Here is a 20,050-nt window from a genome sequence, read left to right on the forward strand (position 1 = left end):
AAAATTGATGCTTTCTCTACCAGGTTTTTGGGGATATTTTTAGGTTTGGTGGCCTCACTCCTAGATATCCTCTCTTCCCCCACCATCACCCCCTCACTCCCCGATTCCCAGACACTCCAGGAGTGGAGCTTCTCTAAAGCAGAAGGCACCACAGTATTTGTACAGTGGTACATCCTTCCAGTCCACCCTCTGCCCATCCCTGCCCTGTTTCAGCTATGCAAGAAGCTCATGCTAAGTTCTGCTTCCCAAAAGCTTCCACCACTTTTTGTAGTGGAACTGCACCGGCCCTCCACACTCATAACTTCCTGGGGTCCAAATGGAAATATATGATTTCAAGAAAACTTTGAGACAAACAACTCGACTTAGCAACTTGTAGGCAGCCTTCTTAGAATCATGGTTTTCTCACCTCACAGAAGTGCTGTCTGGCTGCACAGCATGTGGCCCAAGGGTGACAGCGTAAAGCAAAATGGAAAGCTTCCATTTATTCTTCTTCAAGTGGTTGCACATATCCATTCCACTGTAGGGAATTGCACACCCAACATATGGTTGTCAGAGAATTTTTCCCTCTGCAGTACCTACCTGGGCAGCTCGAGCACCCTCTGCTGCTACACATCACTTTGTGCAGTATAAAGGCCGGAGCCACCACTGACCACCCTCTCAGTTCCTTCTTACCACCCGTGGTGGTTTTTGCAGTGATTACAGCCTTGCTGCTGTAAGTTCTTCCCTCATTCCTTGTTCAGATACCTATTTTTACATAAAGCAGCTTCATATTTAGTTAGATAGACTATAGTTAAGGTAGTGATTAGTTAGATATACGTTATTGGCAAGTAGGGTTTTTTAGGCTGTAGGCTGACCAGTTCAGTTTTTGGTACCAGTGCTGGAATCATGTCTCAATCTGTGGGGTTTAAATCATGTCGCTCATGCAGCAAACCAATGCCAGTGAGCAACCCACAATCCAGCTGCCTTAAATACTTGGAGGAGTCCCACGTGAGGGACAGATGTCACATTTGTAGGGGATTTAAGCCTCACTCTAAAAAGGACAGAGCAGCTAGGCCGGTATATTCTTATGGAGGCGGCACTCTGTCCACTCTCAGAGCTGTCCAGTTCGCAGTGGCACAGGGTACACCAGCATCCGTCCAGACTACTCCCCCTGACTTATCAAGGTCAAGAGCTTGATCACTGTCACTGGTACCAAGTAAGAGGCACAAGACCTCCAGGGACTCAGTACTTCACTCAACATGACCCATTGTACTGAAGCTTTCTAAAAGGAAGGGTTCTGGAAGGGACGCTGAAAGAAGGCACTCCTTAAAACACTCATCAACTAAGAAATGGTTGTCAGCTCCAGGGTTTGTGCCAGGTCTGTCAAGATTGACCCCCTGAAATGCCCAGTGCAGCTTCTTCAGGCTATCTTCTGGTACCTCAGAGCCAAGGCATTACCAGTACTATTGACACCAGAGGCGTATGCAGCTGCTAGAGACCTAAACGTTTTGGTACCAGTTTCCTCAGTGGTGCAGGAAGGTCTTCAGTCAGTACCAATGCCGAAGGACCCTCCTCTGAAGCATGTGAGGCCAATGCCACCTACACTTTACTTACCTCGGAAGATGGTACCGAGGGAGAAGTCCACTTTGATTTCTCTGGTACCACCATCTCTGGTTTCTGGCTGTCTCTCTTCAGTACTGACTTGTTCTGTTCCCCCATTACTGGAAGACTCAGGTTCTTCGTCGTCTTCAGATTCGGAGGTTGGGTCCTATGAATCCCAAGCTAGAAAGGAGAGGCATCCTATGTCACAGACATATGTCCCATGGTTCCCACAGCAACCTCAGCAATGACCATCAGACAAGGGGCAATGGCCTGGTCAGGGATGGGTCCCAGGAACATGTCAGTGGACTTTCTGGTCCCCCTGGGTTCCAGCTGCCAGGTCATCCCCTCAGTTTCTTTCATCAGACACACGTTGAGAGCTGGGGTCCAGCTGCCAGGTCATCCACCTCAGTCTCTTTCCTGGGATATATGTCGAGGGCATCAGCACTGGAGACAACATCTTCCTGTTGTCAGGACCAGGACTGGTACCGAACCAGTGGAAGCCACTCCAGTGGTTCCTCCAGCAGAGGAGATAGAGCATACCCTGTTTCAACATCTGAGTGTTGCCTCTTCCTCATCACCAGCTGAGGTAGAGGCAGTGAGCAATTCTTGGCCACCAAATCATTATAGAGCTCACCAGGGTATGTTAGAAAGGGTAGTCATGGTCCTGGATATCAAGGAGGTCCCTGAGAAATCCCACAACCTGGTGGATATTTTGGCTTCGACAGAACTCACTAGGGTGGCTCTGTCAATCAATGAGGCTGTTACGGAACCAGTTGAGGTGTTGTGGCATACCCCATCTTTCCTCACCCCACAATTAAAAGGGCAGAGAGGAGAGATACTATGGCCCCTCTAAGAGATTTGAGCACCTGTACACACATCCCTAGATAATGAAAGTTAGCTGACAGCATGACCTTGAAAGTTACTGATGGTTATTTGATAAATAGTTATTTATCACAAACTACAAAGTATGAGTCCAGAAAAGCACCTACATGACTTAAGAGTCTAAGTTTCATTGATTTTTTTAAAGTCAGTGAAACTTGGGTGCTTTTGAAAATTTTACACTATATTACTAAATAAAGATAGAGTGAAATCCGGGCTCTGCTAAAGTCAATGGGAATTTTGCTGTTGACTTCAACGGGGCCAGGATTTCACCTGTGGTCGTGAAAACTGTGTGAGCAGGAGCGATCATCAGAAGAAAGGGTGTAAAGCAAGATGAGGAGCAGGACGGAGACAGAGCTCAGTGAGGCCCATGGAAAGTGGAGAGATGAGACATAGCCATGGCCGAAGCAGGAGGAGGACTTGGGGGGGAAGGCAGTATTGTGAAGGTCCAAAGAGGTTAAGATATTGAGAAGGAGAGAATGGCTGACAGTGTCAAAGGCAGCAGAGGAGTGAAGGAAAATGAAGATGGAATATAGGCCCTGAGATTTCCCTAAGAAGGGGTCACTAGAAATGTTGGTGAGAGCAGTTTAATGGAGTGAAAGAAGCAGAAACCGAATTGGAGGATGGAGTTAGAGAGGAGGAACTCAAGGCAGAGGTTGTAAATGTGTTCAATTAGTTTAGAATAAGGGGGCATGCTAAGACATTTAACTGAGCCATTTAGAGTTCATGTCATAGGGAATGGCCTTCTCTCTAAAAGGTTTTTGTTCCATGAATATAAAAATAAAAATGGTGATTGCTTTGCAATAAACATAAAAACTGCGATTGATTTGTGTTATCTCTTCTCTCTAATTGCCTCATATATCAGTCTGGAATTTAGGGAACTAAATTCATCCAATAGCAAAGCATGTTTTATGGGTCTGCTTCCTAACAGGGAAAAAAGGCTTTTTACTTTTTCCCTTGATGGACAGTTCATATATAATGAAATGTATTCCCTTGAAGAGGGCACTCACAAGTCCTCCTCTGCCTTAAAACTCCAATAATACCTGGGTGTAGGGGTTGTGTAGGCTGCATGGCTGTGCAGGTCCTTTGCACCCCTGTATGCTAGAATGGTGGCTTCCTTCTCAACTCTGAATAAGTCAGCATGGAACGTGGGTGGGCAGGCCAGGAGACTATTAGATCTATGTTTAGTAGGCACAAACCTCTGACCAAGGGATGTGAAGGTGCCCCAGCAGCTATTCCAGCTAAGAGAGTGGAGTAGCAGCTGCCTAGAGGCTGCCAGGCTACTCTCCTAATTACAAAGGTAGGTTTCATTCTGCATTCCCCACCTAATTCCCCACACAAAGCCCATTTACTTGGGCTTTATGCAGGAGAGTGATGAATGTATATGTTTTGAATGCAATAACTGCTATAATTGAGTTGTATAATCCTGCAATAGGAAGGGCACCAAAAGCAAAGACTTCTTATTAAACAAGTAAAGGGATGTAGTCGTACCATAAGAAAGAGTCCTCCAAGTGTCTGACTGCAGGGAGCTAAATTCTGTCTCCAGATATCATTTTTAAAAAATCTAGGCTTCTTAGAGAAACTGGCAATGTCAATGTCAACAAATGAAAGGTCCTGGAAGAGAGAGCAAACTGTCAGAAAATGATGAAAAATATCTGCAGATGTCAACGCTGAGAAAATGGAAGGAAATGTAGCAAGGCATCCAGCAGAAAGTTTAGGGAAGCAGGGCTATCCTGCCTCCAGCAATTGACCAATAATGAACTTCATAAAAATCTGATCTTACATGAAAGAAATCAAACAAATGGTTTTAATGGGCAAAGGTCCTGAACACAAGAAGAGAAGAGCAGACTATATTAAAGGACAGTCTGTTGAGTGAAAATAGTTTGGCCTCTGTTGAAAGAGTAGCTGTAGGTCTCTTTGAATAGGAGGAGATAAAAAACTAGATTAGTGGCAAAAGTAAAATGGAGGAGTTTGTGATCAAGTTTGAAGATCCCTATCCAAAACGGAATAAGAAACTGATTTAGCATAAATGGAAGCGCTCAGGGGTGAGCTGTATAGATATGAAGTAATCCATCATGCTGTGCCATAAGAAAAACATCTTTTGGCAGGAATGTCATGCTGCTACATGAAATTGACTTAAAATATACCAACCAGGCATAGCTAGAAAACAAAGAAACAGTGTGTCCTATGCTGTGGATTTGATGTGCCTGCCTTAGTCACTGATGAATGAAATGTATCCAAGTGCTAAAAAATCCTGTGCCCTAACACTTAAACCAGGGGTGGGCAAACTACAGCCTGCGGGCCACATCCAGCCCGGCCCCTGAGCTCCTGGCCGGGGAGGCGAGCCCCCAGCCCCTCCCCTGCTGTGCCTCCTCTTCTGTAGTTATGCCGCCGCGTGGACAGCGCAGCTGGCGGCCACCCACCTCCCAGGCTTTCAGATAAGCCTGTCCTGCCGCTCTGAGCAAAACGGTAAGGGGCGGGTGGCGGTCCTGGGGAGCAGTCAGGGGACGGGGGCAGTTGGATGGGGTGGAGGTTGAGGGGGGCAGTCAGGAGACAGGAAGCAGGGGGGTTGGGTAGGGTGTGGGATCCTGGGGGGGTGGTTAGGGGTGGGGGGTCCTGAGAGGGGGCAGTCAGGGGACAAGGAGTGGGGGAGAGATGGATGGGTCAGGGTCCCAGGGGGCCTGTCAGGAGCCAGGGGTGTGGATAAGAATTGGGGCAGTCAGGGGATAGGGAGCAGGGGGTTTGGATAGGGTGTGGGGTCCCGGGGGGGCCATTAGTGGCTGGAGGTCCCGGGAGGGGGCGGTCGGGGGACAAGGAGCTGGGGGGGTTGGATGGGTCAGGGGTTCTGAGGGGGGCAGTCAGGGGGCGGGATGTGGGAGGAGGAGGATAGGGGGCGGGGGCCAGGCTGTTTGGGGAGTCACAGCCTTCCCTACCTGGCCCTCCATACCGTTTCGCAACCCTGATGTGGCCCTTGGGCCAAAAAGTTTGCCCACCCCTGACTTAAACCTTTGGTGTCCTGTGATAACTCCCGTTAGGGTTGTTTTTTTCTTCTAATAAAACTAAATAAAGAGCACAAGTGGCTTGCTAAACACATACACAGTACTGACGTTAGCAATATTTAGTGACCAACTTCAGCTCTTTATTTAGTTGTAATGCTTGTCTTTTTGAAGAAGCCAACTTATTTGAAGGAAAAAACACCGTGAGGGTTCAGAAGCAAACACCCAAAAGTTAGCATGAAAGAGATGCCTGACGCCCAAAACCTTACCACTGAGTTCCGTGGGAGTTATCTACCCTATCGAAGGTCGCTGTGCCAAACCCAAAAATGTGATGAAGCCAAAATGAAGGGTGCAGGGTTCATATCTGTGATTTAAGTTCATCTCGCCTTTCTAAAACATTTGAGTTAAAAATGTTTAGAAAGCCAGGCAAGTAGTAGTTAATTTTGCACTTCACCAACAAGGCACTGACTCTAACTCTCAGCAACAGTAGAGGCAACACGAGAAGTCGACATCTAAATGCAGAATCCCACGAACCCTGCATGTTAAAATAAATATGCAAAAAGCATGACTGTCGGAGCTGTCATTTCACCTTGCATCCATTTCCATCGCACAAGGTTGTTAGTCCCCCGTGAACTAAAACTAGACTAAAAGAAAAGGAGTACTTGTGGCACCTTAGAGACTAACCAATTTATTAGAGCATAAGCTTTCGTGAGCTACAGCTCACTTCATCAGATGCATATCGTGGAAACTGCAGCAGACTTTATATATACACAGAGAATATGAACCAATACCTCCTCCCACCCCACTGTCCTGCTGGTAATAGCTTATCTAAAGTGATCATCAGGTGGGCCATTTCCAGCACAAATCCAGGTTTTCTCACCCTCCACCCCCCCACACAAATTCACTCTCCTGCTGGTGATAGCCCATCCAAAGTGACAACTCTTTACACAATGTGCATGACAATCAAGTTGGGCTATTTCCTGCACAAATCCAGGTTTTCTCACATCCCCTCCACCCCCATACACACACAAACTCACTCTCCTGCTGGTAATAGCTCATCCAAACTGACCACTCTTCAAGTTTAAATCCAAGTTAAACCAGAATATCGGGGGGGGGTAGGAAAAAACAAGAGGAAACAGGCTACCTTGCATAATGACTTAGCCACTCCAAGTCTCTATTTAAGCCTAAATTAATAGTATCCAATTTGCAAATGAATTCCAATTCAGCAGTTTCTCGCTGGAGTCTGGATTTGAAGTTTTTTTGTTTTAAGATAGCGACCTTCATGTCTGTGATTGCGTGACCAGAGAGATTGAAGTGTTCTCCGACTGGTTTATGAATGTTATAATTCTTGACATCTGATTTGTGTCCATTTATTCTTTTACGTAGAGACTGTCCAGTTTGACCAATGTACATGGCAGAGGGGCATTGCTGGCACATGATGGCATATATCACATTGGTGGATGTGCAGGTGAACGAGCCTCTGATAGTGTGGCTGATGTTATTAGGCCCTGTGATGGTGTCCCCTGAATAGATATGTGGGCACAATTGGCAACGGGCTTTGTTGCAAGGATAAGTTCCTGGGTTAGTGGTTCTGTTGTGTGGTATATGGTTGTTGGTGAGTATTTGCTTCAGGTTGCGGGGCTGTCTGTAGGCAAGGACTGGCCTGTCTCCCAAGATTTGTGAGAGTGTTGGGTCATCCTTTAGGATAGGTTGTAGATCCTTAATAATGCGTTGGAGGGGTTTTAGTTGGGGGCTGAAGGTGACGGCTAGTGGCGTTCTGTTATTTTCTTTGTTATTTCCTGGCCACTATGGATGTAGAAGCCCTCTACACCAACATTCCACACAAAGATGGACTACAAGCCGTCAAGAACACTATCCCCGATAATGTCACGGCTAACCTGGTGGCTGAACTTTGTGACTTTGTCCTTACCCATAACTACTTCACATTTGGGGACAATGTATACCTTCAGATCAGCGGCACTGCTATGGGTACCCGCATGGCCCCACAGTATGCCAACATTTTTATGGCTGATTTAGAACAACGCTTCCTCAGCTCTCGTCCCCTAAAGCCCCTACTCTACTTGCGCTATATTGATGACATCTTCATCATCTGGACCCATGGAAAAGAAGCCCTTGAGGAATTCCACCATGATTTCAACAATTTCCATCCCACCACCAACCTCAGCCTGGTCCAGTCCACACAAGAGATCCACTTCCTGGACACTACAGTACTAATAAACAATGGTCACATAAACACCACCCTATACCGGAAACCTACTGACCGCTATTCCTACCTGCATGCCTCCAGCTTTCACCCTGACCACACCACACGATCCATCGTCTACAGCCAAGCTCTGCGATACAACCGCATTTGCTCCAACCCCTCAGACAGAGACAAACACCTACAAGATCTCTGTCAAGCTTTCTTACAACTACAATACCCACCTGCAGAAGTAAAAAAACAGATTGATAGAGCCAGAAGAGTTCCCAGAAGTTACCTACTACAGGACAGGCCTAACAAAGAAAATAACAGAACGCCACTAGCCGTCACCTTCCGCCCCCAACTGAAACCCCTCCAACGCATTAAGGATCTACAACCTATCCTAAAGGATGACCCAACACTCTCACAAATCTTGGGAGACAGGCCAGTCCTTGCCTACAGACAGCCCCGCAACCTGAAGCAAATACTCACCAACAACCACATACCACACAACAGAACCACTAACCCAGGAACTTATCCTTGCAACAAAGCCCGTTGCCAATTGTGCCCACATATCTATTCAGGGGACACCATCACAGGGCCTAATAACATCAGCCACACTATCAGAGGCTCGTTCACCTGCACATCCACCAATGTGATATATGCCATCATGTGCCAGCAATGCCCCTCTGCCATGTACATTGGTCAAACTGGACAGTCTCTACGTAAAAGAATAAATGGACACAAATCAGATGTCAAGAATTATAACATTCATAAACCAGTCGGAGAACACTTCAATCTCTCTGGTCACGCAATCACAGACATGAAGGTCGCTATCTTAAAACAAAAAAACTTCAAATCCAGACTCCAGCGAGAAACTGCTGAATTGGAATTCATTTGCAAATTGGATACTATTAATTTAGGCTTAAATAGAGACTTGGAGTGGCTAAGTCATTATGCAAGGTAGCCTGTTTCCTCTTGTTTTTTCCTACCCCCCCCCCCCGATATTCTGGTTTAACTTGGATTTAAACTTGAAGAGTGGTCAGTTTGGATGAGCTATTACCAGCAGGAGAGTGAGTTTGTGTGTGTATGGGGGTGGGGGGGATGTGAGAAAACCTGGATTTGTGCAGGAAATAGTCCAACTTGATTGTCATGCACATTGTGTAAAGAGTTGTCACTTTGGATGGGCTATCATCAGCAGGAGAGTGAATTTGTGTGGGGGGGTGGAGGGTGAGAAAACCTGGATTTGTGCTGGAAATGGCCCACCTGATGATCACTTTAGATAAGCTATTACCAGCAGGACAGTGGGGTGGGAGGAGGTATTGGTTCATATTCTCTGTGTATATATAAAGTCTGCTGCAGTTTCCACGATATGCATCTGATGAAGTGAGCTGTAGCTCACGAAAGCTTATGCTCTAATAAATTGGTTAGTCTCTAAGGTGCCACAAGTACTCCTTTTCTTTTTGCGAATACAGACTAACACGGCTGTTACTCTGAAACCTAAAACTAGACTGTCGCCCAACAATTTGGGTATGTGAGGAATGCAGGATTGGACCTTAACTGTTACCTCAACAGCCTGAATTTACTTCAGGATAATCCGCAGTGCCACATTCATTCAGTTACATTGTTTGAAAGGCAACAGCACTTCAAATAATAAAAATACCATTTACAGTTGTCTTAATTTTAAGGAGTAAGAAAAATAAATATAAAAGGGGGAAAGACTATTTATACGGGGTTTTGAAGTACCGCTTCCTATTAAAGAGCATAATATCATGCCTAAACCTCTATCTCTAACTGAAGGGCTTTTATATGAACAGATTTTTAATAGCCACGAGGCACAGTCCAATCAAATGAGAATTGGAGTGGTCTTCTGTAATTTGTGTATTAGACTTGGATGAAGCACCAACTGACTGTTTAGTCAGAGAGAACTGCCAGAGGGTAATTTGATTTCATGGAAAAGAATAACCAGTGCATTTTCAAGGTGGTATTGAATCTAACAAACATGGTGCAGTATTTGCTCAGATGTATCTGAATTCCCCTGATCATGTGAGGAAAAATGAAGATCTTATTAGCTTATTAAACCAAATTCTGCTGTGATACACCAGTGTGATTGTACAGTAACTCCATTAGCTTCAGTAGATATTTCAGATTTACACTAAGGTAACAGAGAACAGACATTGACCCTTTGTAACCATAACTGTACAGGTCTCCCCAACTAATATTTCATCTGTTTATTTTGATGTACACAAAAAAGCATCCATCAACATATGACAAATCCTCAACTGATCTAAATCAACAAACCTCTGTTGAAGTCAATGCAGCTATACTGTTGACTTCAATTGAAGATCTGGCTCCCTAGATTTTTGGTGCCTTTGACTTAAATTAAAAATACAGTCACATAAAAACCTATTATTAGCCTAAAATCAGAGAAGCTGATAGCTTGGCCTGAATTTACTAAATTATGTCTGCAAAGTCACAGGTACTTTCTCACAGTAGGAGGAACTCAGATTAGCCAATGAGCAAAGGCAATGTGATTCACCCAAGGTGTCCACTCGCAAAATAAAACCAGCTTCAAGACTTTGCAGATGTTATGGTGGAGTGTCTCCTTTGTCTCACACAAACAACTATAATTATGGTGGAAATAGTTGTTTCAGCTTGAGATTTCCACAACCAGCACAGCCATGGTTTATCACAGATCATCTCTACACCAAAGTGACCTATGAGGAAGAAGCAGGGAAGTAGGTGTTTCTTTCCTGCTACCTTTAATGTGTTCTTTGCTTTTTTAATTGTCCAACATCTCTGCAATATGAGTACATTGAAGGCATATTTTATTGGGCCCTCTAAGTCTATTTTTAGGCATTATTTTCTGTTCCTACATAGTTTTGTTCAATTTCACGGTGATCCCTCACTTGAAAAGAGCAAACCAGAATGAAGGCTGAAGCCATATATAAATCCAACCCTAGCTCCTGCTGTAGAAAGCAGAAAGTCATAAAGAAAACGAAATCAGCACCTCTACAACTGGAATCTGTTTCCAACTGTTTCACCCCCATCTATCGTCGTTTGGAATGACTCAGCCTCCTGCTGCAGTAGAAATCTTGAACCCAGCAATGTCAGTCTTAATGCCAGTTATTATGCTATCTAGCAAAATGGAGTAAAAGAAGGAATCTGATCATTCAGTGAGCTTCCCTAATTCTGTGATGTAGCCAGTGCAACCACCCAGGACGAGACATATTAGTCACATTGCCCTCACTTTATTAAAACATCAATTATCAAACCAGCAACATACTTCTTGGAATGAGCTTATTCAGAACTATTGAAGCTTGAGTAACTGACCAGACTTTTCCTTCAGCCTGGTACCTCAGCAGATCTCAGACAGGCAGGTATCCCGGGATACCCGTACTCTTCACCATATGTCATCCCTTCGTACTGATTCTTACGTTAGCATCTGCAGTCTCTGAATTCACGGAGGTTTGAATTAGCATAGTGAAAAAATGAACAGCAGCAGCAGTAAGCCTCACTTCAGTCCCCGGAAAAATCATGGAGCAGGTCCTCAAAGAATCAATCCTGAAGCACTTAAATGAGAGGAAAGTGATCAGGAACAGTCAGCATGGATTCACCAAGGGAAGGTCATGCCTGACTAATCTAATCGCCTTCTATGATGAGATTACTGGTTCTGTGGATGAAGGGAAAGCAGTGAATGTATTGTATCTTGACTTTAGCAAAGCTTTTGACACGGTCTCCCACATTATTCTTGTCAGCAAGTTAAAGAAGTATGGGCTGGATGATTGCACTATAAGGTGGGTAGAAAGTTGGCTAGATTGTCGGGCTCAACGGGTAGTGATCAATGGCTCCATGTCTAGTTGGCAGCCGGTGTCAAGTGGAGTGCCCCAGGGGTCAGTCCTGGGGCCGGTTTTGTTCAATATCTTCATAAATGATCTGGAGGATGGTGTGGATTGCACTCTCAGCAAATTTGCGGATGATACTAAACTGGGAGGAGTGGTAGATATGCTGGAGGGCAGGGATAGGATACAGAGGGACCTAGACAAATTGGAGGATTGGGCGAAAAAAAATCTGATGAGGTTCAATAAGGATAAGTGCAGGGTCCTGCACTTAGGACGGAAGAACCCAATGCACATCTACAGACTAGGGACCGAATGGCTAGGCAGCAGTTCTGCGGAAAAGGACCTAGGGGTGACAGTGGACGAGAAGCTGGATATGAGCCAGCAGTGTGCCCTTGTTGCCAAGAAGGCCAATGGCATTTTGGGATGTATAAGTAGGGGCATAGCGAGCAGATCGAGGGATGTGATCGTCCCCCTCTATTCGACATTGGTGAGGCCTCATCTGGAGTACTGTGTCCAGTTTTGGGCCCCACACTACAAGAAGGATGTGGATAAATTGGAGAGAGTCCAGCGAAGGGCAACAAAAATGATTAGGGGTCTGGAACACATGACTTATGAGGAGAGGCTGAGGGAACTGGGATTGTTTAGTCTGCAGAAGAGAAGAATGAGGGGGGATTTGATAGCTGCTTTCAACTACCTGAGAGGTAGTTCCAGAGAGGATGGTTCTAGACTATTCTCAGTGATGGAAGAGGACAGGACAAGGTGTAATGGTCTCAAGTTGCAGTGGGGGAGGTTTAGGTTGGATATTAGGAAAAACTTTTTCACTAGGAGGGTGGTGAAACACTGGAATGCGTTGCCCAGGGAGGTGGTGGAATCTCCTTCCTTAGAAGTTTTTAAGGTCAGGTTTGACAAAGCCCTGGCTGGGATGATTTAATTGGGGCTGGGTCCTGCTTTTGAGCAGGGGGTTGGACTAAATGACCTCCTGAGGTCCCTTCCAACCCTGATATTCTATGATTCTATGATTCAGTAACAAGAACAAAGTAATAGTTGCCACAAAATCTTCTGCATGGAATATGTTACATTTTATTGATTTATTTACTTATTATGTATTAAATATTTAGCCTCGAAAGTCACGTTCAGATTAAATCACTTCTTTTCTGAGAAACACCAACAGTCAAAAACAGGCTATCATGTAACCTTCATGGCTTTATTGTTATTTGACCCTTCAGTAGCAAAACTATGGTTCAAATGCTCCCCTGGCCAGCACTGGGAGGAGGCATGGGTCTTCTAAAAGCCTGCTGACCAGGCCAAGATTCTTAGGAAGAACCCCAGTAGGGGGCATGTTGCTGTGTTCTTTTGAAACAGCAGACTGCACCCCCGGCTAACATGCAGCAGACAGCAGCATGTGAGCTAAATGAATGGGAAAGGTACTGGCCATACCACCTGGCTGGCAGGCAATGTTCCCAGGAGTCATGATGCATCAGAAACAATGGCACTGGGGTCATGCCTCTAGCACTATTTTGAGCACTATGTTGGAAATCTTGCTTTTGCTGCTGCACTGAAGTAAGACATTCCCATTGATCCTTACCACTCCCTCCCACATAGTACAGGGCAAAATCTAACCATAAACATATAGGAATTACTTAATCCACCACTGAAATATGGTATTCATAAAACAAATACAATCATTACCAGTACTTATGATTAATTAGAAACTGTATTGTGTTATGAAGAATTAACTAGCTAATACTTGGGATAGTAGATAAGGCTTATTAACATTCCTCTCTTAGTGAGTAAGCATTGAAAAAGTATCCTATTCCTCTGCTCTGTAGGTTTTCCTCTTGGACTAGCAGTCAGTTAGTGTTATAACACTGACAGTCCCTTGCTAGTTTTTCACTCCGCCAAAGCTCGCTGCAACCTTGAAACAATAACATTCAAACTTGGAAAATTTTCTGGCTGATGTTGCATGAATTGTGTGTGTTTTTATTTGCATGAATGCATATGTATTATTATGTTCCTGCCTAAATGGGCTTGTGCAAGTAGTACATTGAAACTTTAGATGATGCTAAATTATAATAGAAATAAGAATTTCTTTCACATTAATACTAGAAATGATCCAACCATTTGAAAATGCTTTGCAGAAACTTTTTCAACCGCCAGACAAACATGCTTGAAGTTGTAATATAATGGCACACCAATGACATCCAAAGACCACTGGATGCCCAGATACCATGGTGATGAGCACAGTTTAAAAGTGTGTGTATAAATGGGTCCCCTAAAGTTATTTAAATAGCATATATGCCCTAGTACTATTTTGAGGTTGTACCCGTCACTTGTTTCTCTTTTTTAAAAGCAGTAATTACAAGTTTTGTGGGTGTTAAATACCACACGAGTTAATCACAATGAACGTTATAATAAAAATGGATAAAGATCAGCCACTCATCATAATGCAGAAAACATTGCCAATTCGTTTTCTTTCTTTTTTTTTTTCCTTCATCCATCATAAGAGTTCTATGGAAAATGATATTGGGAGGAGAAAAAAGCCACTTAATCAAATCTAGTCTTCTTTTTGCAGGTGCGGTTAGAGTGGCCAACAGACCTCGCAGTCAACCCTATAGACAACTCATTGTATGTACTGGACAATAACATTGTGCTACAGATTTCTGAGACTAAGCGTGTGCGAATTATTGCGGGTCGCCCTATTCACTGCCAGGTACCAGGCATGGATCATTTCTTGGTCAGCAAGGTGGCAACCCATTCAACCCTGGAATCAGCTCGAGCAATCAGCGTATCTCACAGTGGGACACTGTACATTGCTGAGACAGATGAAAGAAAGATAAACCGCATACAGCAGGTTACAACCAATGGTGAGATCTCCATAATTGCTGGAGCCCCGACAGATTGTGACTGCAAGATTGACCCAAATTGTGACTGTTTCTCAGGTGAGCAGAGGCTAATCATTTCCCTTCCCTGTTTTGTTAAGAGCCCATAGTCTTGGTTTGGGTTACAGTATCTGCAAGAAAAAAAACCTATAAAATGGTTCTTTTTCCTTGAGAAGCTGAAAAATTCTGTAACAATTTGGCAAATCTTTTTGAATTCATTTAATTAAGCAGAAAAGAAATGTGTATCTTTCCACAGTAGGCACTGAAGGAGCCTCCGGGTGGGCTTCATCTACCCTATTTTGAAGCAGATCATTACGCACAAATCTAAATTGTCTCTGAGCCTACGTCAGTTTTGCCTACCCATTTTCAGATATCACCATCCTCCATCAGAGCTTGGAATTTACCTTTCAGTGCCAATTGCTTGGATTCCACAAAGCCCTTTTTATCGAGTGTCCCAGAGTGCTTCACATAGAATGTAAAACCCTATTTTGTGCCTCCTCTAAACCTGAACCACAGAGGATGTTCAAAAGTTGCCTCTTGCTGCACATTTTAAGTGGTGTAGCCAGCACCCCTCTGGCACAACACACACTGTGTGTGCCAGTCAACACTTCTGGCAACACAAGCTGCTCCCTCCTTCACACACCAGAATACTGGGAGCCAAATTATGACTACCTCCTTCATAAATGCTCTGGGAGAGGAGAATGCAATAATTTTATTTCACAGTCTTCGTCCACCACTCCAGTGCAGTCATCTCTGGCAGGAAACGTGGTAGCAGTTTAACAGGAACAGCAACACAGCACAACATCTTAGATAAGAAAGCGGAGTTACCATATCTAATTACAATACTACAGGGGGGAATTGTCGATAGGCTGGCTGTAATTACACAGATGGGAATTTGGCCAGGACACTGGAATTAACACCCCTCCTTGGTGCCAGAGGATCATTAATGACCAAAAAGCGTTGTTTGCATCTGATATGAAGAGAGGAAAAAATCAAACTGTGGTCCGAAGGGTTTGGTTCACTGACATGTCACACTGCAGTAGTAATGAAAGCACCAAGTACACCTCTAAGTGACATCAGGTTCAAACATAGGTGAGATTGACCTCTAAAGTTTCCACTCAATGTAACCTTATTCAACTAGTAAAGGACAACAATGGAGATTCTGCCAGCGCTCCTTAGGGTGCAGTGACCCCCAGGCTGAAAAGTCTGGAGGAAGAGATGTGCAGTAGAGTCCGTCCAGTCCTGATAGTTGCCAGTGCTGGCTGGGAAGGGAACATGGCCAAAAGATGTGCCAGTTCAATGATTTCCAGGACAGTGAGGTTTTTGTGAAGCAACAAGTGCAACTTAAAACTCTCCTCCCCACGGGCAACCTCAAGAGAGCGCCATACTGCAAACACTGTCTCCCCTTCCCTGCCAGGTGAAGCTCCTGCTCATGCAAGGAGGTCTGATTGCACTAGTGGAGGTAAAGGGAGCCCAGGATCACCCAAAACCCCCTTTTGATCATTTCAATTTATCAGGGCCACATAAATTATCATGAGTTTTTTGTTGATATTTCTCGTTTGTTCTGTACTACAGTTTATTACATGCTGGTTGGTGGGTCGGGTTTTTTTGTTTTAATATAAACTAATCTCCACTTGTAATTGTATCCAAATTACTGCTATTTATTTTATGAGTGGATAATTTATTTATGGAATTATTGTACTTTGACTATATGACAGTGGGAAAGGAGCGAGGAGAGAATCTTCAGTTGTCATTTTGTGCTTTCGCATCTTAACAATGCAATAGTTTTCCCAGCAACAGGCTTTTGGATTTAGTAAAATTGGTGTAACTGAGATAATTGCATTTTATTGTTAATCTTCAGTGATGCTGATTCAGAATTACACCATTTTAGATAATGGGTTTTAAAAAAAAAATTGAAAAAAAATTGGTTCACTAACTCTTATCAAAGATTCTGGAGGCAGAGTGTGGTGCCTCACACTGTGAAAGGGTAAACACAGAGATTACGGATTACTACAGTAATTATATTTCTTTTCCAGGTGATGGTGGATATGCCAAAGATGCAAAGCTGAAAGCACCTTCTTCTCTAGCAGTCTCTCCTGATGATACACTGTACATAGCAGATCTTGGCAATATTCGCATCCGTGCAGTCAGTCGAAACAAGGCTCATCTCAGTGACATGAATATTTATGAGATTGCATCCCCAGCAGACCAGGAACTGTATCAGTTTACCACCAATGGGACCCATCTTCACACACTTAATCTGATAACAAGGGACTATATTTACAATTTCACATACAATGGAGAAGGAGACATTGCCACAATCACTAACAGCAATGGGAATTCAGTTCATATTCGCAGGGATGCTAGTGGGTTGCCTCTGTGGCTAGTGGTGCCTGGAGGCCAGGTGTATTGGCTAACAATCAGCAGCAATGGTGTTCTCAAAAGAGTATATGCTCAAGGCTACAACTTAGCCCTGATGACATATCCTGGCAACACAGGTCTTCTAGCAACCAAAAGCAATGAGAATGGATGGACAACAGTTTATGAGTAAGTTACCTAACTTAAAACATCTTTTTCTTTACTCTGAAGTCTCATAAAGCATGCTATTTGGAATGAAAATTGTATTTTTTCAAGCCAGTTCTATTAATAACAGTTCTAATACCTGGACACAATACAAGAAAGTAGATCTGTTGCATAAGGTTATGCAATACACAGCAGTATTAATTCTTAAGTGTCAAAGCCTGCAGTATGTGAAAGCACTTTACTTAGTACGTATTAAGTGTTACAAAAAGTACTTGAAATTATACTTCATTTGACCTTTGTTACTTAAAACCCCTGCTATCTGTAAGGTATGTTTGTGACTTTGGTTAGACAGCAGCTGCAGGAGCAGAGAGAGAGAGCTCAAGTCTAGAAACAACTGAGGGAATGAGGAGGGTCCATAAAAAACTTTGTTTGGAGGGGGACCTTTTTGCATCTTGGATTGCATTTAACTTAGTTGATTAGTGTGGTTGAGACTACAAATGAGAATAGAGGCTGTGGCAGTATCTTTGTTACTCAGGAAGTTAACAGAAGGTGGTTGAGCAGGTGAAGATGCAAGTGAGGAAATGGAGCAGGAAATTTACCTTGGGGAGGAAGGTAAGAAGGGAGAAATAGTATTAGCAGAACACTTGACTTAAACTTGGGGAGAGTGCTGCAAGAGGAAATTAAGTTGGGGATCTTAATGAATGAAAGTACAGAGATAGAGAAAAATGGAAAAGTTTCCAACAGTAAAAAAAGAGGATATATAATAACTAGCAAGCGAGTCCAGGAGAAAGGCCGGAGGAGTGATGGACGCTAAATATAAACTTGAAAGGACTTCCAAAGAGCAAGAAAGGATGGTTAAAGGTGTCAGTCAAGCAGTGGGGATACAGGAGCTATGGAACATTCAGACTAACTGGATGGCATCCCAGAGGGAGGTTGCACCTAAGAAAAGGTTCATGTTTGCTTCAAGAGATGTGTGACACTTCAGGATTCCTTATTTTTACCAATTTATTTTAGCGTTGCTGGTTAAGGATACGAAGAGTGATTGATTAACTTATGCAAGTTAACACTAATATTTCAGAGGTGCTAATAGGAAGGAAGGTTAAGGAATGTTTTCTTTATTGGACAGTGTGAAAAGAATGAATTATGGTCCAAGACTAAAAATGGAAATAATCAGGTTAGATATGAGCAGAAAATACAGTGAGAATTAGGTAATAACCAAAACTGCCTAGCAAGATAGTTGAGTCAGAATCATTAGAGGGCTCCAGAAATATGTTATATAAAGGGATTGATGTAGAGAAAAACTGCTGCTCATTGCATAGGCTAGGATTGGATATCTAAGATCTTTTCTCATCCTGACCTCTATAATTCTGTCATAGACAGATTAAAAGGGTTGGCATAAGACCACTAAAATGGAGACGTGTACATTTTTGATGATGTGCTGGAAAAAAATACCATATATGTTCTTCCTAGTTGAACTTTTGATCTCAGGAATTTTACTGATAGAAATTTCAACTATAATGGACCAAAATAATGCTCTCCAAATTAATCCAGAGTACTCACTGTGTCCCTGCTGCTGTTGTGACAGTGACGTGACAATGTTTTCCCCTGTTCTAAGAGATTTAGATGTAGATTTAGCATATATATATTTTCATGAATAAGTGAATTCAGTGATCTACAACAATGTGTATTATATTTCATTTTTAACTTCTTTGTCACAACTCCGACAGTATGGACATGTCCCATTTCAATACATTTAGGTCTATGAGATCAGTATCTAAGCCACTGGTCAATCACTTTTTCAAAAAGATTTCATAATAGATCCAGGTCATGTCTATTACTTCTTAAAATAATTAGCAGCACTTTGTCTTTCATTTGAGTAGTGGATAACCTTTCAAGAGCAGATTATTTTTAAGTATGTCTCTCTTGGCAGGTTTCATTGGCTATTTTTACCCCATCCCACTGAAATGTATACAGGACATTCGGTTCAAAATACTTTAATGGAATTATTGCTTGAGTCTGTTGCTCTCTGACAAGTCATTTGCTCAAGCATAACTCAAGCTTTATGGTAACATTATTTTTGAAGAGCTCAGTCTTCTGATAAGTGCTCCCTGTTGAATGTAAGACAGACTTCGTCACTTGGAGACACCTGTGTCTTGAATGGGTATAACATTGTCTGACAACAAGAAATTCAAAAAAGCACATTCTAAATGAATATGACATGTATGACTAGCATTAGGAAGTTTTGCTAAACTTAACATTTCTTCAGACTTTCATTGTTTCAACTCCAGGTGATGTAATTTGTTGTCATCACTCATGCTAGAATGTGATTTCACTGTGGTGGAAAGGGAAAGAATGGAGAGGCTATCTGTTTGTTATTCTCTCACTCTATTTTTTTTTCTGTACAATCATTCAGTAGAATTTACTTATTCCCATTACAAAATAATAAGAAGAAGATAAAAAATTAAAAATGCAATACTGCCATAAATATTTTTGTGAAATATTTTAAGTTATCCTTCTAAGTATGATGAATGTTTCTATCCATAATTCACCTGTAATAATTATATATGTTCCAGGTGAAGCATTAGACCACTTATAATTTGTTTCCAATGGGGTACAGTATTAGGGTCCTACCCTGAAAATTCTTATGGCCAGGAGTAAAAGTAAAAATACCAGACAGGCCCATTGATTTTTTGGTGACTACTTGTAACTTCCAGTGGTGTTTACATTAGGGCCCAAATGCTTTTCTTCCAAGCATAATTACTACTGCTGTGAATAATCCCATGACAGACGAAATATAACACACACATTTACAGTCAGTGGGACAACGCACAGTAATTAGCACTATGGTTGATAGCACAGGTTTTCAGGATGGAATCGAGCCCTCCTTCTCTGAGGGGTTTACAAGATAAGATAGTCCCTGTTTATTGTTTACGCAGGCAGTATTTTACAGATAGGTCAGGATACTTTCCACATTCCAAGCACCTTGATTTTCACTTTGAAAATGAGATGTTTTGAAAGGGTTAGATGCATCTGAATTGCTGCTGGATCCTGCATAAAGATAGGGTTGGAGCCAGGAGAATTAATATATGAACAACTTTCAAATGAAATTGCTTGGAATCGTGTTTCCTCTTTAAACCAGATTTGCATTCA

The 20,050-nt window shown here is 42.9% G+C and overlaps 1 protein-coding gene across 18 annotated transcripts in view; it reads left to right on the plus strand.

Moving 5' to 3' along the window:
* The window catches only part of TENM1 (teneurin transmembrane protein 1), a 1,403,901-nt gene that overhangs the window by 1,344,239 nt on the left and 39,612 nt on the right, over positions 1-20,050 (plus strand). For all 18 annotated transcript variants that reach the window (XM_073361279.1, XM_073361281.1, XM_073361273.1 and 15 more), the window contains 2 exons: positions 14,071-14,437; positions 16,414-16,924. In XM_073361279.1, the coding sequence (XP_073217380.1) occupies positions 14,071-14,437; positions 16,414-16,924 (878 nt within the window). The remainder of the gene's footprint in view (positions 1-14,070; positions 14,438-16,413; positions 16,925-20,050) is intronic.

This window comes from Lepidochelys kempii, chromosome 9 (genome assembly GCF_965140265.1).
Source record: "Lepidochelys kempii isolate rLepKem1 chromosome 9, rLepKem1.hap2, whole genome shotgun sequence".
Classification (NCBI taxonomy): domain Eukaryota; kingdom Metazoa; phylum Chordata; order Testudines; family Cheloniidae; genus Lepidochelys; species Lepidochelys kempii.